Source organism: Pan paniscus, chromosome 11, assembly GCF_029289425.2.
Source record: "Pan paniscus chromosome 11, NHGRI_mPanPan1-v2.0_pri, whole genome shotgun sequence".
Classification (NCBI taxonomy): Eukaryota; Metazoa; Chordata; class Mammalia; order Primates; family Hominidae; genus Pan; species Pan paniscus.
This window is the reverse complement of record NC_073260.2, coordinates 90,464,689-90,488,041: the sequence shown is the minus strand read 5'-3', so window position 1 is coordinate 90,488,041 and position 23,353 is coordinate 90,464,689. Positions and strand designations below refer to the sequence as shown.

Here is a 23,353-nt window from a genome sequence, read left to right as displayed (position 1 = left end):
AGGTCAAGGCTTCAGTGAGCTATAATTGTGCCATTACCCTCCAGCCTGGGTGACAGAGCAAGACCTTGCCTCTAAAAACAAAAAACACAAAAACAAAAAAAAGAGGAAGGGGTAACCTTACAATGTTTCTAAAATTCAAGGGTATTTCAGACTGGAGCCCAATGAGAAAGGAAAGTAATTCTATGCAGGTCACACAGACAACAAGACACACTATGTTGCAGTCAGTAAAAGACAGGTGGGCAACCTAAGTCTGTGGAGAGGTGGGGAAAGGAAAGACAAGTGAAATCAAAGCAGAAGAATCTATTCACTATCCCAATCTGAGAAAGTGGGGAGGAGCAAAGGAGAGAGCCAAGACCAAGAAACACAACAGAAAATGGACAGACAATATGTATCAAACATTAAAAATATGTATAGCGGCTAGGCGCGGTGGCTCACACCTGTAATCCCAGCACTTTGGGAGGCCGAGGCGGGCGGATCACGTGGTCAGATCGAGACCATCCTGGCTAACATGGTGAAACCCCGTCTCTACTAAAAATACAAAAAATTAGCCAGGCGCAGTGGTGGGCGCCTGTAGTCCCAGCTACTCGGGAGGCTGAGGCAGGAGAATGGCGTGAACCCAGGAGGCAGAGCTTGCAGTGAGCTGAGATCACACCACTGTATTCCAGCCTGGGCCACAGAATGAGATGCCATCTCAAAAAAAAAAAAAAAAAAAAAAAAAAGAGCTGGGCATGGTGGCCTGCACCTGTAGTCCCAGCTACTCGGGAGGCTGAGGCAGGCGAATTACTTGAACCCGGTAGGCGGAGGTTGCAGTGAGCCGAGATAGCGCCACCACACTCCAGCCTGGCGACAGAGCAAGACTTCGTCTCAAAAAAAAAAAAGTATATATATACACGTAGCAGGACCCTATAGTCTCTGCAGCCTCCCCATAGACATATATATATAGCTTGTAATACCAATTTTAGGAACTTACACTGAGGAAATAGTGATGGGTGAACAGTTTGAACTACTGTACATCTTTTTTAATTATAGAGACAGGGTCCCACTTTGTTGCCCATGTTGTAATAAAACCCACCTGGGCTCAGGCAATCCTCCCGCCTTAGTCTCCCAAAGTGCGGGATTACAGACATAAGCCATCAAGCCTTGCCACTACATACCTTTAACGGCGATAAGGTAGTTCACTGCATGAATATACTGACATTAATTGAATTAATTCCCTATTATTGAACATTTATGCCACGTCCAAATTTTTAGTAATACAAAACATGGCAATGAACATTCTTTTATTGAAATCCAGGGCCTCCTCTTAGTACTGGGGAATAAGGAGGAACAAAATTAAATAAATAAATCCAGGGCTGGGTGCGGTGGCTCACGCCTGTAATCCTAGCACTTTGGGAGGTGGGCAGATCAACTGAGGTCAGGAGTTCAAGACCAGCCTGGCAAACATGGCAAACCCTGCCTCTACTAAAAATATAAAAATTAGCCGGGCATGGTGGCAGTCGCCTTTAATCCCAGTTACTCGGGAGGCTGAGGTAGGAGAATCGCTTGAACCCAGGAGGGGTAGGCTGCAGAGATCGCACCACTGAACTCCAGCCTGGGCGACAGAGAGAGAGTCCGTCTCAAAAATAAATAAATAAATAATACAAATAAATAAATAAATCTGGCTGGGCACAGTGGCTCACACCTGTAATCCCAGCACTTTGGGCGGTCAAGGCAGGCAGATCACTTGAGGTCAGGAGTTCAAGATCAGCCTGGCCAACAAAGTGAATGAAACCCTGTCTCCATTAAAAATACAAAAATTAGCCGGGCATAGCAGTGCGTACCTGTAGTCCCAGCTACTTGGGAGGCTGAAGCAGGAGAATCGCCTGAACTCAGGTGGCAGAGGTTGTAGTGAGCCAAGATGGCACCACTCAGCCTGGGCAACAGGGCAAGGTTCTGTCTCAAATAATAATAATAAATTAATAAATAAATCCGGCCGGGCACGGTGGCTCACGCCTGTAATCCTAGCACTTGGGAGGCTGAGGGGGGCAGATCACTCTAGGTCAGAAGTTTGAGACCATCCTGGCCAACATGGCGAAACACCATCTCTACTAAAAATACATAAATTAGCCGGGCACAGTGACGGGTGTGTAATCCCAGCTACTCGGGAGGATGAGGCAGAAGAATCGCTTGAACCCAAGAGGCGGAGGTTGCAGTAAGCCGAGATCGTGCCCCTACACTCCAGCCTGGGCAATAGCGCGAGACTCCATCTCAAAAATCAATCATCAATCGATCCACGTGTCTGCGCTATGCCAAGATCTTAGACACTCTGAGCTGTGAATCTAAACTGTTCCTACACAAGATGGGCTACACTACTAGCTAGCTAAGATAAGTAATGGTACTTCATAATAGGTCTTGAATTCTGATGTTTCGCCACAGAATTATGACTTTGTGGAAGGAGGGCCACATTAGGATTTACAATTATTTTGGATTTAAGTGACATAATTCTTATAAGCTTTATATCTAGCAGTAAATTGATTTCTAATCCTTCATTTTTTTTTTTTTTTGAGATGGAGCTCAAAAAAAAAAGGTGCCCACCACCACGCCCAGCTAATTTTTTGTATTTTTAGTAGAGATGGGGTTTCACCGTGTTAGCCAGGATGGTCTTGATCTCCTCACCTCGTGATCTGCCTGCCTCGGCCGGCCAAAGTGCTGGCATTACAGGTGTGAGCCACCGCGCCCGGCCTCTAATCCTTGATTTTGGAGGTCTCTGTTAAACATGGACTGAGTCCTAAAAGCCAGCTTTGGCAAGACACCTTGATTTTACCTAGTACCCACCAAAGTCACCACATGAACTTTGACAACATACAACAGAGGTTTAGCTACCTTAAGCATCTATCTAAACAAATATTTGTTAAAAAGAAATTCTTGCTGGGTGCAGTGGCTCACACCTGTAATCCCAGCACTTTGGGAGGCCCAGGCGGGAGGATCACCTGAGGTTGGGATTTCGAGACCAGCCTCACCAACATGGAGAAACCCCATCTCCACTAAAAATACAAAATTAGCTGGGTGTGGTGGCGCATTCCTGTAATTCCAGCTACTCGGGAGGCTGAGGCAGGAGAACTGCTTGAACCCAGGAGGCGGAGGTTGCAGTGAGCCGAGATCGCACCATCACACTCCAGCCTGGGCAACAAGAGCGAAACTCTGTCTCAAAAAAACAAACAAAAAAAGAAATTACTCTTGGACTGTTAAATCAGAACCCTATTTAGTATTGCTTTTATATGTTTACAAATCCCATCACCTATTTCCAAGTGATACCAATCTGAAAAATGAAAGGGGAAATAAAAGGATTAGTCCAATAGTCTGATTTCATAAGAATCTTTATTTCTTCCTACCTATAGAAGATGGAAATTGATTTATTTCTTTTGTTTTTTTTCCAAGATGGAAAAAAAGACAGACTCACTCTGTCGCCCAGGCTGGAGTGCAGTGGCACAATCTCAGTTCACTACAACCTCTGCCTCCCGGGTTCAAGCGACTGTCCTGACTCAGACTCCCGAGTAGCCGGGACCACAGGCATGCGGCATCATGCCCGGCTAATTTTTGTGTTTTTAGTAGAGACGGGATTTCATCATGTTGGCCGGGCTGGTCTCGAACTCCTGGCCTCAAGTGATCCACCTGCCTCAGCCTCCCAAAGTGCCGGGATTACAGGAGTGAGCCACTGCCCCCGGCCTGAAATTGATTTCTATATACTCAAGGATGCTAATAGTTAACGTGTAAGTTATTCAGGAGAAAATCTGTACACAGGAAACTTTCAGGTTTTTGTTCCCTGGTGACATTTCCAGGTATAAGGCCTTCTACTCAGAATTAACAGGGAGCTTTATCCCTAACCTGCAAACTACTGGAGAGCAGAGATTGTAATTACGTATCTGGTATAAGAGATTATAAACTCTTAACAATAGTGTTAAATAATGATAATATGGCCGGGCGTGGTGGGTCATGCGTATAATCCCAGCACTTTGAGAGGCAGAGGTGTGCAGATCACCTGAGGTCAGGAGTTCAAAACCAGGCTGGCCAATATGGCAAGACCCCATCTCTACTAAAAATACAAAAATTAGCCGGGCGTGGTGGCACACACCTGTAATCCCAGCTACTTGGTGGTGCTGAAGCAGAAGAATCGCTTGAACCTGGGAGGCGGAGGTTGCAGTGAGCCAAGATTGCGCCAGTGCACTGCAGCCTGGGCAACAGAGTAAGACCCTGTCTCAAAAAAGAAAATACTACTAATAATAATATCTCTCTTATCTCACACTTACTTCCTAAGTGTAACAGCATTAAGACTTGAGGACCAGGACCATATGGTTGTGTATTTGCCCATTGAGAATCAAGGGCCCTCTCCAGGGGCTATTTTGAGCTCCAAAAAACTCACTGTGTGACTAAGAGGAGCAACTCCTTTTGTTGCATATTCTACTACTGTATTTTTGAGCCCCTACTTCGGTCCTTCTCACCGTCATTTTAGGATAAGAAAACGCAAGGTTCATCTAGCTGAAATAACAGTTTTAAAAGATGAGTGTTTATTGTACAAATGATACTTTATCAACAATACAGAAATTTAAAATGCAAGAAAGATCACTCAGAATTTTCTCTCTTTTAAAATCTGTTTTTCATTTGTCAGGTTCCTGTTTAGTCTTCAACCACATATATATTTTAATTGTGCACAGCTATTATCAGCAGAGACAGGATTTTGTATCTCATTTCATTAAACATACTGAATTCTTCGCACATTACAGTCTCCATAATTATGTTAATGTCTGCATAATACCATCCAGATTTATCACTATTTACTTAAGTATTCGATTGTTAGTATTTAGATTAAGTAGCTTCCAATTATTATCTTGTTAAAAACGACTTTTCCTTTGGATAAATTCTCAGGTGTGAACATTTTAGGCAAAAGGGTATAACATTTTTAGGCTCTTCTTTCAACAAATACTATGTACTTTTGCGGTTTTTTTTTTTTTTTTTTTTTGAGACAGGGTCGTGCTCTGTCACCCAGGCTAGAGTGCAGTGGTGTAATCCCATTTAACTGCAGCCTCCACTTCCCAGACTCAAGCCATCCTCCCACTTCAGCCTCCTGAGTAGCTAGGACCAAAGGCACAAGCCACCATGCCCAGCTAATTCTTAAATATTTTGTAGAGATGGGGTCTCACTACATTGCCCAGGCTGGTCTTGAATCTCTGGGCTCAAGTGATCTTCCTGTCTCAGCTTCCCAAAGTGCTGGATTACAGTCATGAGCCACTATGCCCAGCCAATACTGGCCAACATGGTGAACCCTGTCTCTACTAAAAAACACAAAAAAATTAGCCGGGCTTGGTGGTGGGCGCCTATAATCCCAGCTACTCAAGAGGCTGAGGCAGGAGAATCACTTCAACCTGGGAGGTGGAGGTTGCAGTGAGCTGAAACCGAGCCACTGCACTTCAGCCTGGGCAACAAGAATGAAAGTCCGTCTCAAAAAAAAAAAAAAAAAAAGGCCAGGTATGATGGCATGTGATATAGTCCCAGCTACTCAGGATTCTGGGGCAGGAGGATCCCTTGGGCCCAGGAATTTGAAGCTGCAGTGAGCCATGACTGCACCACTGTACTCCACCCTGAGTGCAAAACGCTGTCTTGAAAAACAACAAAGTGGCCGGGCATGGTGGCTCACGTTTGTAATCCCAGCACTTTGGGAGGCTGAGGTGGGCAGATTACATGAGGTCAGGCATTTGAGACCAGCCTGGCCAGCATGGTGAAACCCCGTCTCCACTAAAAATACAAAAATTGGCCAGGCATGGTAGCACGCGCCTGTAGTCCCAGCTAGTCGGGGGGCTGAGGCACAAGAATCACTTGAACCCGGAGGCAAAGGTTACAGTGAGCCAAGATCGTGCCACTGCACTCCAGCCTTGGCAACACAGCAAGACGCGGTCTCAAAAAAAAAAAAAAAAAAAAAAAAGAGAACAAAGCAACCCTGACATAATGGGTTAGCCTGATACTCTCAGGTAGGCCTTGGTGTCCTAGCGTAAATAAATAATTTCAGAGAATATCAACATCAGACAAGGCCACTCTGCAACTGTGATAAAGACAAAAACAAGACCACTCTATAATCATACCTGAACACAGACCAAAACAAGAACACTGGCCAGGCAAGGTGGCTCACACCTGTAATCCCAGCACTTTGGGAGGCTGAGGCGGGTGGATCACCTGAGGTCAGGAGTTCGAGACCAGCCTGGCCAACATGGTGAAACCCTGTCTCTACTAAAAATACGAAAATTAGCTGTGCGTGGTGGCATGTGCCTGTACTCCCAGCCACTCGGGAGGCAGAGGGGAGAGAATCACTTGAACCTGGGAGACGGAGGTTGCAGTGAGCCAAGATCATGCCACTGTACTCCAGCCTGAGCGACAGAGCGAGACTCCATCTCAAAAAACAAACAAACAAACAAAAAACCCAAGAACACTGACTAAACCACAAAAAGATCAAACATCCCCTTAACCTGGCTAATATAAATGACTGTTTCATCTTTATCAATTACAGCTTTAACCTCCTGCTAGATAAGATTAAGATACCCAAACATAGAATTTGCCCGTCGTGACAGTATCCATCTGGAGCAAAGTGCTATATCCTTAAGCCTTCCCCCAAATCACGTGCAACAAGTCCCAGTGTTGTAACTCCTTTCCAGCACTCTTACCGAGAGGTCCCTCGCTCTCCTATGGTGAAGGTTCTCCTAGGTACAACAAGCAACTATATCTGACTTGTTCTGCTACAAGAACAGTCCCTGGTAGTCTTTGACTGGAGAGTGCTGACAATGGGAAATAAGAGTTCACGTCCAAAATTAAATACCTCCAACTGTGTAGATCATCACTCTGCCGATTGCCATCCTTCTCCTCAAATCACACCCCACCCCCAGCCCCTTCAAGAGTCCTCTTTTCGGCCAGGCGCGGTGGCTCATGCCTGTAATCCCAGCACTTTGGGAGGCCAAGGCAGGCGGATCACGAGGTCAGAAGATCGAGACCATCCTGGCCAACATGGTGAAACCCTATCTCTACTAAAAATACAAAAATTAGCTGGGTGTGGTGGCAGGTACCTGTAATCCCAGCTACTCAGGAGGCTGAGGCGGGAGAATCGATTGAACCCAGGAGGCAGAGGTTGCAGTGAGCTGAGATCGCGCCACTGCACTCCAGCCTGGCGACATAGCGAGACTCTGTCTCAAAAAAAACAAAAAAGCAAAAAAACAAAAATAAAGTCCTCCTTTCTTGAATTCTTTTCTGTATTCTCCCGGTTTTCCTGAGTTCCCTGCTCCCCCGAAGCAGTTCTTCTTGCCCTGTAAATGTACATGTTTTCCAAGGTTCTCTCCTTAGCTTATCTGTCAGTATCAGTGGTTCTTAACCATTTTTGGCTCATAGTACTCTCTTTGAAAATCTAAGGACAAAAACTAAGAACGACTTCCCACACCACCCCCCCAAAATCTTGCCCAGAAAGTACACATATAATCAAAACTTTGCAATTTTAGGGAAAGTTTACACAACTCAAGCCAGGAATGCCTGCTCTCTACTGTCTTTCCCATGATAATGTAACAATTTCAATAATTCCTTCTACATAAATGACTGCCAAATCATTAACTTCAATCCTTACTCTCTGCCAAGCTTCAACTAATTGATGAAAAGGACAAAACCCAAATCTGTTCCTTAACATTCACCCTGCCATCTTTCCAGTTATATAGGTTCAAGACATTAGTATCAATTTTTTTTTTTTTTTTTGAGATGAAGTCTCACTCTGTTGCCCAGGCTGGAGTAGAATGGCACAATCTCAGCTCACTACAACCTCCGCCTCCCGGGTTCAAGCAATTCTCCTGCCTCAGCCTTCCGAGTAGCTGGGATTACAGGCACCCACCATCATGCCCAGCTAATTTGTTTGTACTTCTGTAGAAACAGGGTTTCACCATGTTGGCCAGGCTGGTCTCGAACTCCTGACCTCAGGTGATCCGCCCGCCTTGGCCTTCCAAAGTGCTAGGATTACAGGTGTGAGCCACCTTGCCCTGCGAAAGAAAATCTTTTTAACACTAGGCTCAAATTCCCACACGGCAACAGTTGGTTAAAGTCAAGAATGCCTTCTGTAGTTCTTTGCAGCCCCTACTACTCCTTACTGTCTTGTGCCTAGCAAACTTTTCTTCACTTAGCTTTTCTGTCTGGCTCCTCAGCCAATCTGAATTTGCGTAAGTCTAAACCATGAACATATACCTAACCCATCCCAGCTGCCAGATCCATGTTCTAATTAAGGTTATACCACCTCTACTTAAGCAGTTGAGTAAAAATATGACTTTATTGTTATTAATGATGAAAACAACTGTGGCTATCCTTGCTGTTACTCCTGTGCTACCTGGGGCCAAGAAATTTGGGGATTGAATGACTACCCTAGTTTGATTGTTAGCCCACAGCACAGGGACATTCTACATCAAAACTTTACTATTGAGAATACAACATAATCTCTTCCACCTCTGAAATCTTCACACATTATCCAAAGACAATTCCAATTTTTAAATAATTTTCCTCTCTTCAAATTGTGGGAAAAGGTTATGGAAATCATTTTTACCGCTACTAGTACTTTTAAATAAGTAAGATATTGCTCACTCAGAATATTTCCCAGATGCATGCAGACACCTTCTTAGCACCAGATATTATCACTCCCATTTTGCAGATGCAAAAACAAAAGCACAAATAAGGGAATCATTTGCCCAATGTCACAAAGTTCAGAGAAGAGCACTATTCCTAGTTCCCTGCTTTGGTTCTGGAAGCTAAGCAAAAACAAACAAATACTAACTATAAAATGAAAACAGCTCCCCTTGCCCCAAACACTAGGTTATGAGGATTAGGAAGACAGAAAGAGGTAGGAATTAAGAGTAGGTTAAATTATTACTTATTATGCTCGCCTTCAAAATAGTGTCAATAAATTCAAGAAGCAAGAGGCTATGATGATTAATTCAGTTTACAATTCAGTAATATTTGCTAGGCTAAACACTATGATGCACGTGCGGGGAGTGGAATGAACTCTTCCAAGCAGGAGACTCTTTTTCTACTCCAAGTGACAAGGATGACAGTTCTTAACCACGAGTGGGCAGCTGGAGAGACCAAGAAAAGGAAGTTCTGTGGAGGCCCGTTGCCACCACTTAGTTTTGAAAGGCTTCTGGGTAAGACAAGTGACCCTCAACAGAAGAGGAAACGAAAGGTTGGCCCCAACCACCATGGTATTATTTCCTTCCTCAAAACTGTTTAAATTTTTGCCTATGTCCTTTATAAACAGACACTTCTCCTAGTACTTAAGACTTTCTTGATCTAGAGCAATCTTCTCTCTTTTAATGATCCAAAATGTGTTTCAGTCCAGGGTCAATTTACTCACACATTATGACATTACTTGTCCATTCACACAGGGTGAGGTGAAAACCGAGGGAGGGCTGGGCGTAATCATTTCCCACCCCTAGGCCCTAGGCCCTGCCTCTTTTCATTTGCCAGTCCTCTGACATCATGCTATTCGTGGACTCTATTCCAAACATTTCTGCTCTTTGACTTATTTTATCCTGGCCTATAATTGGGTTGGTTACAAAGCTTACTGAGAAATTTTTCACTTCATTCATTTTTAACTGTCTTTCTATTCACTCTTAAAAAGGCTACTTTCCAAAGAGCTAATGCTTATACCCTGAAATATACTACCAGACACACATTCCCTGCCTTCCTTATAGGAAACAGTTCATGTATTTCTCATATTTCAGTTTATACATTTTTAGATTCTGTTCACTAAAAAACAGCCAAGTGTGCTATTTTAAATACTTCGACATACGTTCTTAGGCTGTTTTCACTATTATGTATCCTGAATGATGCTCTAAGCATCATTATTTCTTAAGTCTTTCCTTTGAGGCCTATGACTTAAAAACCAGCATAAAAATATGAGGCAAAAACAAACAAACAAACAAACAACCCTCTAGAAGCAGCACATCCAGAGAGGGCCTGAAGAAATACACTCCTTTGAAGACTTATCAGAAAAGAAATGTATGAGTGAAAAAAGGAGCACGAAAAGAGGAAGAAGTCACCAACGGGAAAGAATGGAAAGGAGAGTAAGGCAAGTCCCTCCTAAAAGAAACAGACGGGAAAACTAGCAGAGGTTCTAGAGCAAGTGGAGCAATATATCCACGACCTAGAAGAGAGGTCACATCCCCCCAGGCACTTACCGTGTTGCATTTTGTGCCACACACCACTTGCCTATGATTCAACCACTGAGATGCAAACACTTTATTAAGGGTCCCAAGGTGAAACTCTCTCTCCTTCAGGAGACTGGGAAGTTGCTGTGCTGCATAACCATGCAACACTCGAGAGTAGCTGGTTTCATTCTGTAGCCTGACTTCCCGGTTCTTCAAGTAGTATACTAAGGATCTCTTCACAGGAGGAAGTCTTTTCCTTTTGTGAAGCGAGTGATCCCAGCCAAACTGTGGAAACAACATTAGAAATCAGGGCTTTGGCTACTCTTCTTCAGAACAGATCCTACTGTATTACAGAAATCACCAACTCATAACTCATACTGCAGAATTTACAAACAACACAAATACAAACACAAGAGAACAAGAATCTCAATCCAGAAAGTCGTTTAACTCTTCCAACATTAAAAAGATGTTGCTCACAGTCAAACTTACCTATGTGAATTACAAGGGCTGAAAGTCAAGGGAATGAATGCGGAATAGAACAGACTAAAAGGTTTAGTAGACATTTTAGGAGTGAAAGATTGAAGGAAATGAGAGGTAGAGTGATTCCCATACCGACATGGGCTGCATCTCTACCCAGCCCCCTTCTCCCTCTCAGTCTGTACTCCCACTGGAGCACGGAAGATACAGTCCAAGGAGCCAGACCTGGCTCCCAGGTCTTCCAGGGATGCATCATCAATGACCGTTCCTCTGTCATCATGCCCGCGCTCCAGGCAGTTGCAGAATTCGAAAAATCAACCGCCAACGGGGTAGTAGGCCCCCGGGAAATCAGAGGCCATATCTATGTCCAAGAAGGCCTTCCCCTCCAAAGAGGGCGGCACAGAGATGATACCTGGGAACTGTTGTTTCTTTTGGGGTCCAAACGCCGAAAGGCCCAGCTCAGGGTTGGGTATACATATAGGGAGACTACTTCCTTCTTCCAGGAGGGACGCAATCATCCCAGCTTCCTAGGGCCCATGGAAGGTAGAGTTCACTCTACCAGAGTTTGTTTCCGATTCCCTTAACTTCGGTTTCCCCTTCCTCCAAGGCCAAGATTCTGGTTTCTTTTCAAGCCCTATCCACGAATGCAGGCCTCCCGCGGATTATGTCCCATTCCTGAGTTCCCCTTTGGCTCCTCACCGCCCTGGCCTATCTGCCCTCCAGTTAACGAGGGTCCAGTCCTGACCCTATAGGCCCTGGACCCATTCCTGTTTTGCCTCTGACTGCAGACCTTGGACCCCGATTCCTGTCGCAGGATCTGCGGACCTTAAGCCCATCTTGGTTCCTCGGTCTCACCACCCAGGTGCCGGCCTCTCAACCCTCACCTGCGGGCCCTGAGCGTCGCTCCCAGCTCCCGGCGAGGCGGGCGCTTTCCGCTTCCTGCTAACTACTTTCCGGGCCATAGTGGGCAGCGCCGCCGCGGCCCCGCAGCCACATGGGGCGGGGGAAGCGAAGGATAGCAGGACGGCGGGTCATATACTGGGCCCCGGGGCCGCGCACCTTAGTGCGCCCGGCCCGGAAAATGGCCCGGACCCGGAGCGGCAGCAGAAAAAAGATAGGCGGAAAGAAAGGAAAGAGAGAGGAAGGACTTGGGCCGGGAAAGGGAAGGGGAAGCGAGAATGAGCGGCTTTCCGACGGCAGAGCCTGCAAGGACGGCGAGCGGCTAGAACCAAAACACCCCCTCCCCCTTGCTCGCGCGCCGTCACCCTTGCGCAGCCGCACTTCGGACGGCGTCGCCACGGAAACGCCGCCGGAACGAGAGGGGCGGGATCTAGGGGTTGGAAGATAGTTCGCTGGTGTTTCCCGGCCGCCGCCAGGCCATTTTCAACGGTTGTTTGGCTGCTGCTGGATGGAAGTGGACGAGCTGGGGCCAAGGGAATCTGGCTTCTGGCCGCCGACCTCCGACCCCAGCCCGCCTATCCGCAGGCACCCAGAAGTGAGGGCCACCAGCGCTGCTGGGGGAAGGAATCCTCCCTAGTGCAGGCCTCAACCCGGTAGCCGCCACCGGTTACCTCCCATCTGGCACCAAACGTTTCCCTGAATCTGTCACAAACCGTGCCCTGGCTCCAAGGGCTGGACAGGGGGGTGGGGGGGTGGGGGGCAGGAACCGCTCCCACCCTCGAGGTGAAGTCCAGTCAGGAAGTCAGGGCAGTGTGGCCAGACTTTCCCACCACTGAGAACCTGCCCAGCACAACCAACCCAGGCCGCCCTACGAGTCTCTGGCTACCCTCTTCCCACCGCTGGGTAGCCCTGAGGCTCCATTCTCCGCTCTGTCTCCTCCTGATCCTTTCTCCTGTCCGAACTGCTTCAGCCCCTCAGTCAGTTTCAGCTCCTCAGTCACCTTCCCCTTACGGTGCAACTTCACCATTCCCTTTAGATTTCCATGACCTGCCATCTAAACCACATGGTCTTTTGTGCTTTATGAAGTAGTCATCACGCTGTAAACTTATCTGTAGCTGCCTGCCTCACTCTTGGATTCAGGTTGCGTCTCCATTAGGGCAGGTCGGGAATTCTGAACTACAGGAAAGAGAGTGGTCATTTTTGGCTTGCCAGTCCAGTTAGAGCTGGCATTGGCCTCCAAACAAGGGGGCTTCATCAGGATCACCCTTGCCAACATTTTTGGAAGATCCTGAAGGAATATGACTGCCAGCCTTCACTTTCCTCAAGCAAACAAACCCTCTGAGGAAGCAGGATGCTCTTGCTTGGGGCTGATTGGCCTCAGGCTGTGGTGCCCAGTTACCTGCTGGTCCCTTCAGGCTTCAGGCCTCAGGCCTCATACCTCCAAGGAGCTCTGTTGGACCATCTCAAGTTCTGTCAACAAGGAGATTTGGATTTGTTTTCCAAGCCGAATCAAAGACCAGATTGAAGCAGGGTCTCCTGCCATCCCAAGTCGGCACTACCACTAACCCCTAATGTCTTGGGAAAGGCAGCTCCATCTTATTTGGTCAGGCCTGTCCCTTTAGAGATATGCACATAGTGAGTGGGTCAGGAATGGGTCAGCTTCCTTTTTTGAGTCTGTTCTAATTCTGTCTTGCCCCGCAATGCTCTGGATGACCCAGGAGCCCCTGGGCAAGAGTCTGGAATCCTTTGAGAATCTCTAGGCTCAGATCGGGCTGTCAGTGCCAAGAGGGGCACACTGGGCACTGCTGCAGTCTCTTTCTCAAAGTTCCTTTACTTCATCTTCACAACCTAGGAACCATCCCCAAATGTACCTTATAGCAGAGCTCGTGATTTCTTTTCTTTTCTTTTTTTTTTTTTGAGATGGAGTCTCACTCTGTAGCCTAGGCTGGAGTGCAGTGGCACGATCTCGGCTCACTGCAACCTCTGCCTCCTGGGTTCAAGTGATTCTCCTACCTCAGCCTCCTGAGTAGCTCAGATTACAGGTGCTCGCCACGTTGCCCAGCTAATTTTTTTTTTTTCTTTTTTGAGACGGAGTCTCGCTCTGTCGCCCAGGATGGAGTGCAGTGGTGCGATCTCGGCTCACTGCAGGCTCCGCCTCCTGGGTTCACGCCATTCTCCTGGCTCAGCTTCCCGAATAGCTGAGACTACAGGCGCCCGCCACCACGCCTGGCTAATTTTTTGTATTTTTAGTAGAGACGGGGTTTCACCATGTTAGCCAGGATGGTTGCCCACTAATTTTTGTATTTTTAGTAGAGACGGGGTTTCACCATGTTAGCCAGGATGGTTGCCCACTAATTTGTGTATTTTCAGTAGAGATGGGGTTTCGCCATGTTGGCCAGGCTGGTCTCAAAATCCTGACCTCAGGTGATCCGCCCACTTCGGCCTCCCAAAGTGCTAGGATTACAGGCATGAGCCACCACGCCTGGCCAAGAGCTCACCATTTCTATTCAAATAACAGAATGAAAGTCCATTTTGGAAATTTAATTGACAATCGCCTTTAAAAGACTGCAGGCCAGGTGCGGTGGCTCACGCCTGTAATCCCAGCACATTGGGAGGCCGAGTTGGGCCAATCACCTGAGGTCAGGAGTTCGAGACCAGCCTCCTGAGTAGCTGGGTTGCAGTGAGCTGAGATCATGCCACTGGACTCCAGCCAGGGTGACAGAGCAAGACCCTGTCTAAAAAATAAAATAATAAAATAATAATGATAACAATAATAAAGTAGTAGAGTGGCTGGGGGAAAAAGGACTCAGGGCATGTAAGTACTCCAAGAATGGCATTCTTAGTGAGCCTCACTGCTGAAACTGCGTGCTGTAATCTGAAAGCAGTTTTATCTAATAGCTGTTAAAACAACCTACTGTGACTCTCAGAAATAGTTTTACTTATTGCCTTCACTTACCAATCAAAACTTGCCAGCTCCCCAAAACCTTACTAGTGCCAATGAACTTTCTTGAAGAGCAATACATAACACTTTTCCTTTTTATAAAACTTCCAACCTTCTCTTTGTTCTGCAGACATGGCAAAGACCACCCAGTTTGCATGTGCCCTGAATTACAATTCCTGCTTCACAAAACATTTTAATTTTAGAGATTCATCTATATATTTTATTTCACCTTGACAAAACTATGTGAATGAATTTTATAATATTGCATAAAAGATATCAGGCCAGGCGTGGTGGCTTACACCTGTAATCCCATCACTTTGGGATGCCAAGGCGGGTGGATCACCTTAGGTCAGGAGTTTGAGACCAGCCTGGCCAACATGGTGAAACCCCCTCTCTACTAAAAATACACAAATTAGCTGGGCATGGTGGTGCCCGCCAGTAGTCCCAGCTACTCAGGAGGCTGAGGCAGGAGAATCGCTTGAACCCAGGAGACCAAGGCTTCGGTAAGCCAAGATCAAGCCACTGCACTCCAGCCTGGGCAACAGAATGAGATTCCGTTTCAAAAAAAGAAAAGAAAAGAAAAGAAAAAAAAATCAAACACACTGCTGGGCACGGGGCTCACCCCTGTAATCCTAGCACTTTGGGAGGCTGAGGCAGGTAGATTGCTTGAACTCAGGAGTTTGAGACCAGCATGGGCAACATGGGAAAATCCTGTCTCTATAGAAACATACAAAAATTAGCTGGGTGGGGTGGCATGTACCTGTAGTCCCAGCTACCTGGGAGTTGGCAGGCTGAGGTGGGAGGATAGCTTGAGCCCAGAAGGTGGAGGTTGCAGGTGGAGAGCCAATATCATGCCACTGCACTCCAGCCTGGGAGATCCAGACCTGTCTCCAAAAAAATCAAACACAAAGCAGTAATTCCTTTTTTTATTTTTATTTTTTGAGGGACAAGTTCTCGCTTTGTTGCCCAGGCTGGAGTGCAGTGGCATGGCATGCATGTGCCACCACACCCAGCTTATTTTTTATCTTTTGTAGAGACAGGGTCTCGCCTGGTTGCCCAGGCTGGTCTTAAACTCCTGGGCTTAAGCGATCCTCCCACCTTGGCCTCCCAAAGTGCTGGTATTACAGGTATGAGACACTGAGGCCAACCAAAGCAGTAATTCCTAAATGTAATTAGTAAATGCCTAATTTCATGTTTTTGAAGTATGAAAACAGGCACAACTGATCCATGGTAAGAGAAATCAGTCATTACCCTTAAGCGGGATTACTAACTGGCAGGGGACCTCAGGGAGCCTTCCGAGGTTCTGGAAATTTCTTTTTTTTCTTTTTGAGACAGAGTCTCATTCTCCCACCCAGGCTGGGGTGCAGTGGCACGATCTCAGCTCACTGCAACCTCTGCCTTCCGGGTTCAAGCAATTCTCCTGCCTCAGCCTCCCAAGTAGCTGGGACTACAGGCCTGCGCCACCACACCTGGCTAATTTTTGTATTTTTGGTAGAGATGGGGTTTCACCGTGTTGGCCAGGCTGGTCTCAAACTCCTGACCTCAGGTCATCCACCCACCTCGGCTTCCCAAAGTGCTGGGGTTACAGGCATCAGCCACCATGCCTAGCCTGGAAATTTCTTTCATTTTTCTTTTCTTTTCTTTTTTTTTTTTTTTTTGTGAGACAGTCTCGCTTCATTGCCCAGGCTGGGTGCAATGGTGCAATCTCAGCTCACTGCAACCTCTGCCTCCTGAGTTCAAGCGATTCTCCTGCCTGAGCCTCCTGAGTAGCTGGGATTACAGGTGCCCACCACCTCGCCTCGCTAATGTTTTTGTATTTTTAGTAGAGATGGGATTTCTCCGTGTTGGTCAGGATGGTCTCGAACTCCCGACCTCAGGTGATCCACCTGCCTCGGCCTCCCAAAGTGCTAGGATTGCAGGCGTGAGCCACCACTCCTGGCCCTAATTTTTGTATTTTCAGTAGAGGCAGGGTTTCCCCATGTTTGCCAGGCTTGTCTAGAACTCCTGACCTCAAGTGATCTGCATGTCTCGGCCTCCTAAAGTTCTGATATTACGGGCATGAGCCACAGTGTCTGGCCCTCAAACTATACTATTTTGTAGCCTCAAATAAAAACCCCAACAGTTCCAGTCTTCTCTAACCCCACTCCTCCAATTCAGTTCTTATAACCATTTCATCACAGTGCAATGTGCTGCTAGAGGGTCATTAATGGATCTGCACCTGTTACCTTCTCTTGCCTTGGTCTTGCCAGGAAGAATAAACAATAAGAAATATTATAAAGTGCTTTGGGCAAACTGAATTGTGTTATACTTGCTTAGTAACAGAATTTTCTCTTGTTTATTTGCATAGGTTTCCTGGAACAAACAAAGCGGATGTTAATACAATTCCCTGTTTGACTCTACCCTTCATGTGTTGGAGCTAATTAACCATGCTTGCTAGCAAAGGGGCAAGTAAGAGCTCAGGAGGAAAGTATTTCTGTTAGGAAAAAGGATTTTGGATTTTAATTCATACAACCATAATAAAACATAGCAAGGAAAGAGACCCAGAGGACATAGGACACAAACGAACACAGATGGTAAGCGCACAAAAACGGCTCTCCGATGATGTAGGGATGTGAGAGGCCTCTGAGGCATGGAATCGTAATTACTTCACCCACTGTGGAAATATTTTTCAGATTCTGGGCATAGGTTATTAAAAGTGGAAGATATAGGCCAGGCGAGGTGGCTTACACCTGTAATCCCAGCACTTTGGGAGACTAAGGCGGGTGGATCACTTGAGGCCTCTACTAAAAATACAAAAATTAGCTAGGCATGGTGGCGGACACCTGTAATCCCAGCTACTCCGGAGGCTGAGGCAGGAGAATCACTTGAATTCGGGAGGCGGAGGTTGCAGTGAGTTGAGATTCAGCCAATGCACTCCAGTCTGTGCAACAGAGTGAGACTCCGTCTCAAAAAAAAAAAAAAAAAAGTGGTAGATATAGAGAGACAGCTCATGTCTTAAACTTATAGTTTTAAAGAAAACTAAGGCCAAAAATGACAAGTCATGCAACCAGACAAGAGATAAGCCAGAGCTGAAACCCATGAACTCTGGTCTACAAAATTTTTTCTTTTCTTTTCTTTTCTACTTTTCTTTCTTTCTCTCTTTCTTTCCTTCTTTCTCTTTCTTTCTTTGGCATTGAGACCTGCTTGATTTATTCCAATTACTTAACACATAATGATGCAACTGTGATCCCAAAGTGTGCAAAGTTAAAGCCTTCAACTGCAGCTGAGGAGAGGGCAGGAATGGTTCACTGGGGACGGTGATGAGTCAGGAATGACAGGCAGGTGGCCATGACCAGGGCAGCCTCCTCCCCAGGGCCAGGGACAGGGGAGTGGCCTGAGGAGCAGGACCCAAGGGTAGCCCAGGGCCGGGGAAGAGGGCAGAGACCTCCCCTTGGCCTAGGTCAGGAGCTCAGAAGTGCTACATGGCTGAGGGGGCAGCGGCCCAGGAAGGGCCAGAGGCAGGGCCAGGAGAGCACCATTTCCTGGGGGGGCTGGGGGCAGGGAGGTGCCCTACAGGAGAAACCAGGAGGGGCTGCCTGCCCCTGGGATGGAGGCTGGGCTGGAGCAGGCTGCAGCAAGAAAGACCTGAGGCAGGTGCAGGGCCTGAGAACCTGGCTGGCTGGGCTCGGGGGGATCCCAGGGCAGCCTGGCCCAGGGAGCAGCCCTGACTCTGCAGGGGATGCCCAGCGAGGGCCCGGAGACCCCTCAGGGCCTCCCCTCCTCTCTCCCTGGAAAGGAGCTGGGGAACCCGTAATGCAAATCTGTGGACCACTCAGTTATGGAGGGAGGCTGTGCCCCCTCCATCACCTTGGCCTCTACTGCTGTCCTCAGTACAGCCGCTTTTCATAAAAGTGCAGACCATGGACGCCACCCTCGATCTGGGCCGACATGATCCGCTTCTCAAACTTGAGCTCTCCTGAGTACATCATGGACCGAGGGACAGACAGGCTGTGGGCCCCGATATCCTGGCAGCCGTGCTGGATGCCCACTATGAGGTAGGGCACGAACTTCTGAATGGACCCTTTGTCCTGGATGGAGCCCAAGACACCCTGCACGATCTTCACCTTATCCCCCTTGCTGAAGTATCGTTTCTGGCTGCTGCTCTTCTCCATGGCATCCAGTGAGCCCATGCCCCAGTACTTCTTGAGCCGCACCTCGTCTGAGAAGTACTCACCAGGGGCCTCCGTGGTGATGGCCAGCAGGGAGCCTATCATCACTGTGGAGACTCCAAGGGCCAGGGCCTTGACTATGTGCCCCATGGTCTGGATGCCGCCATTGGCTGTGATGGGCACACCAAAGCGCCGGGCATACTTGGCCTCCTTGTACACAGCAGTGCCCTGGGGCTGACCACAAGCCATCAATTCCCAGGTGACGCAGATGGAGCTGCAGCCCATGCCCACACACAGCCCGTCCACACCAGCGTCAATCAGGTTCTTGGCCTGGGCTGCTGTCACCATGTTCCTGCCAATCACCTGGAGGTGGGGGTACTTCTGTTTGATGTAATGCACCATGGCGATCTGATACACCAAGTTCCCTTGGGACGAGTCCAAGACTATGACGTCGACGCCCATCTGGGTGAGCAGGTCCAGGCGATATTTGTCATCCTCACGGGTGCCCACAGCTGCCCCGCACAGCAGCTGCTTGTGGGAATCCTTGGAGGCCAGAGGGTAGTCTTGGTTCTTCTTCAGGTCGCTGCCGGTGATAATGGCCACCAGCTCATTGCGATCATTGATGATAGGCAGCTTCCCTTTCTTGCTACGCTGCAGGATCTCATTTGCCTCTTTCAACGTCACACATGCTGGAGCCACCACCAGCTCGAGCCTTGGCGTCATCACCTCACTGAGGAGGGTGGTATGGTCCTTCTCAGCAAGAAAGTTGATGTCTCGGGAGGTGACGATGCCCACCAGCTTGCTGCCCATGGTGCCCGTCTCAGTGATGGGGATGCCAGAGAAGCCATGCCGCATCTTGGCCTCCAGCACATCACCTACAGTGTGGGAGGGGCTCAGCACCGTGGGGTCCGTGATGAAGCCCTGTTCAAACTTCTTGACCTTCCGTAGCTCCTTGGCCTGGAGCTCTGGGGTGCAGTTGTGGTGAATGAAACCAGTATCTCCCATCAGAGCCATCGCGATGGCCACGTCAGCCTCTGTCACAGTGTCCATGGGGGAGGAGATCAGCGGTGTCTTCAGCGTGATCTTCCGGGTCAGGGCTGAGGTAAGGTCCACCTCAGCTATGAAGTCTATGAGTCCTGGGAGAATCAGGAAGGCGTCCTAGGTGAGGCCTTAGGCGCTGGCGAAGAGCTGCTGCTCGATGAGCCCGTCCTCGGGCATGTAGCCGGTGCCACCGCTGATCAGGTAGTCCACCACGCTGCCGGGAGACCCTGCGACCCGAGAGAAACACCCGCTGGACCGCCGGCCGCCGCCGCCGCCGCCGCTGCCGCACTGCTGCCACGCTGCTAGCGCGGGTCCGGCGGGCCTGGGACGGGGGCTCTTTTTTTTTTTTTTTTTTTGAGAGCAGGGTCTGTGGCCCAAGCTGGAGTGTAGTGGTATGATCTCAGCTCACTGCAACCTTTGCCTCTTGGGCTCAAGCCATCCTCCCACCTCAGCTTCCTAAGTAGCTGGGACTACAGGTGCAGGCCACCATGCCCGCCTAATTTTTGTATTTTTTGTAGAGATGGGGTTTCACCATGTTACACAGGCTGGTCTTGAACTCCTGAGCTAAAGTGCTTTACATGCTTCGGCCTCCCTAAGTGCTGGGATTACAGGCGTGAGTCACCATGCTAGGCCCGTAATTTTCAGCACTACCACATTAAATATCTGGGTCCAGTTGAAGTCTCAAGTGGTATTTATTTTAGCATTTCCCTTGTACTCTCATGTTTTTTCTTTATTCAGAACCTGAAATGTTTTATCCAGAACATCTACTACTTTGACAGCAGAAATTCTATTTCTATATGTTATGCATAATTTGGCATACATTGGTAGAATTTGTGTTAAGTACAGTACAGACAATTTCTGTTTCATTTATTTTTTTAGAGACAGGGTCTCACTATGTTGTCCAGGCTGGACTCACAACTCAAGGGATCCTTCTGCCTCAGCCTCCAGAGTACTTGGGACTACAGGTGCGAGCCATCATTCTCAGTACAGACAATTTCCAATCATTCATTAATTGATCATAGAGTTTGTAAAGTTTCAAGAGTCCTTGTTTTCTGTTGCTCCTGCCTGTTAAACAGTCTTACTTTTATCTGTAACCTTAATAAAATAAGAAAATAAAGGAAGAGACAAAACTTTTCTACTTAATAAGATCAAGTAATTTATTTATTTATTTATTTATTTATTTTTTGAGATGGAGTCTCACTCTTGTCACCCAGCTGGAGTGCAATGGTGTGATCTCAGCTCACTGCAACCTCCACCTCTCAGCTTCAAGCGATTCTCCTGCCTCAGCCTCCCGAGTAGCTGGGATTACAGGCGTCCGCCACCAAGCCCAGCTAGTTTTTGTATTTTTGGTAGAGACGGAGTTTCACCATGTTGGCCAGGCTGGTCTCGAACTCCTGACCTCAAGTGATCCACCCATCTTGGCCTCCCAAAATGCTGGGATTACAGGCGTGAGCCACTGCACCTGGCCAAGAAATTTATTTTAAAAAAATTGGCTGGACAAGGTGGCTGTAAATCCAGCACTTTGGGAGACTGAGGCAGGTGGATCACTTGAGGTCATGAGTTTGAGACCAGCCTGGCCAACATGGTGAAACTCCATCTCTACTAAAAATACAAAAACTAGCTGGGTGTGGTGGCAGGTGCCTATAATCCCAGCTACTAGGGAGGCTGAGGCAGGATAATCGCTTGAACCCAGGAGGTAGAGGTTGCAGTGAGCCGAGATCATGCCACTGCACTCCAGCCTGGGCAACAGAGCGAGACTCCATCTCAAATAAAATAAAATAAAACAAAAATAAAAAATAAGAGACAAATAGCTAATTGGAAGAAAAACAACGTACCTCATCCTACTCATGCTATCTTCCTACCACCTTCATACATTTCTGAAATGACTAATGTGGGTATATATAAATATAAAAATTGTACACAAATATTACCTACCAATTTTGTTGAGGAGTCTTCCATCAGTCATATTTTTTGAGTCAAATACAACACAATCTTGGCATAAAAACAAACACATAGGTATCAACTAATGATAGGAAAATAAAATGGCTTGCAAAATGGAACAAATATTTTTAAAAAATTATTAGATAATTAGGCAACATTTTTCCTCTGATCACAAATGTCCAGAAATGTCTTTAAAGACCATTACCGGCTGGTGGTGGCTCATGCCTGTAATCCCAGCACTTTGGGAGGCTGAGGCAGGCAGATCACTTGAGGCTGGGAGTTTACAGCCAGCCCAGGCAACATGGTGAAACCCTGTTACTACAAAAAAATACAAAAATTAGCCAGGTGTGGTGGTGTGCACTTGTAGTCCCAGCTATTGGGGGTGGGGCTGAGGTTAGAGGTTTTTTAGAGCCCAGGATGTGCAGTTTGCAGTGAGACCTGTCTCAAAACAACAATCAAAAACCATTTCCAAGAAATAAATGCAATAAATATTGTGATGTTCCCTCTCTGTGTGTGTATTCTTACCACCTATTTGTGTGTTTATTTATTGAAATAAAATTGCAGACATAAATTTTTCCCTGTTGGTTTTTTGTTTGTTTGTTTGTTTGCTTTCTGAGACAGAGTCTTGCTCTGTTGCCCAGGCTGGAGTGCAATGGCACGATCTCGGCTCACTGCAACCTCCGCCTCCCGGGCTCAAGCAATTCTCCTGCCTCATCCTCCCAAGTAGCTGGGATTACAGGTGCCCATCACCATGCCTGGCTATTCTTTTGTGTTTTTAGTAGAGATGGGATTTCACCATGTTGGCCAGGCTGGTTTTGAACTCCTGACCTCAAAGATCCGCCTGCCTCAGCCTCCCAAAGTGCTGGGATTACAGGTGTGAGCCACTGCGCCTGGCCCCTATTGTTTAAACATAGTAATTTTATGAGAACTTACCTATTTTATTTTTGTATCTATTAAAAACATCATTTTTGGCTGGGCATGGTGGTTCACACCTGTAATCATAGCATTTTGGGAGGCAGAGATGGGTGGATCACTTGAGGCCAGGAGTTCGAGACTAGTCTGAGCAACATGATGAAACCCTGTTTATACAAAAAAATACGAAAATTAGCTGGGCATGGTGGCGTGCATCTGTAGTCCCAGCTACTTGGGAGGCTGAGGTGGAGAATCACCTAAGCCTGGGGAGGTGGAGGTTGCAGTGAGCTACAATTGCACCACTGCACTCCAGCCTGCGCAACAGAGTGAGACCCACTCTCCAAAAAAAAAAAAAATTTTTTTTCAAAGTAAAAAAAGTAATCTAATAGAGGAAAATGCTCCAGTCGGAGTGGCTTGGAATCTGTTTTAGTTCATAAAACTAGGGGCTGAGGTGAGAAAAAGAGGCGGAAACAAGCTGCTGCCCTCTGCTGCCTGGGACAGCAGCTTTTGTAACTCTCATACCCAGGAACCAGGCCAACATAGACATGGCCACAAAACCAGGATCTGTGCCAAACATACAGGGCCATGACTGAATTCACAAAAACCCTAGATAAGGATGGTGAGAGCAGTGAGAAAGAAGAAGGTTATAGCAAAACAAAACAGAACGAAATTGCAAAACTTCCCACTCTAAGATGAACCTGCAAATAAATTTCCTCAACTTATTAAAATTAATTGTAGACAGGACAAATTCCCCAACACCAAAAAAAAAAAAACAAAAAACCAAAAAAACCAACAAAATAAAA

The 23,353-nt window shown here is 47.2% G+C and overlaps 2 protein-coding genes across 6 annotated transcripts in view; both read right to left on the bottom strand.

Annotated features, from left to right (window-relative positions):
* DCAF12 (DDB1 and CUL4 associated factor 12) overlaps positions 1-12,596 on the bottom strand; it is a 41,184-nt gene extending 28,588 nt beyond the window's left edge. Inside the window, exons 1-2 of the mRNA XM_003829787.5 lie at positions 11,552-12,596; positions 10,221-10,475 (exon numbers count right to left, since the gene is read on the bottom strand). Of these exons, the coding sequence (XP_003829835.2) occupies positions 10,221-10,475; positions 11,552-11,629 (333 nt within the window). The 5' untranslated portion in view covers positions 11,630-12,596. The remainder of the gene's footprint in view (positions 1-10,220; positions 10,476-11,551) is intronic.
* Positions 12,597-12,722: 126 nt separating this feature from the next.
* Positions 12,723-23,353, bottom strand: part of LOC100976766 (inosine-5'-monophosphate dehydrogenase 1-like) — a 49,837-nt gene continuing 39,206 nt past the window's right edge. For 4 of the 5 annotated variants that reach the window (XM_055117294.1, XM_055117296.1, XM_055117295.1 and 1 more), the window contains one exon: positions 12,723-22,717. In XM_055117294.1, the coding sequence (XP_054973269.1) occupies positions 18,375-19,706 (1,332 nt within the window). In that variant the 5' untranslated portion in view covers positions 19,707-22,717 and the 3' untranslated portion in view covers positions 12,723-18,374. The remainder of the gene's footprint in view (positions 22,718-23,353) is intronic. The other variant, XM_055117297.1, reaches the window with a different exon arrangement.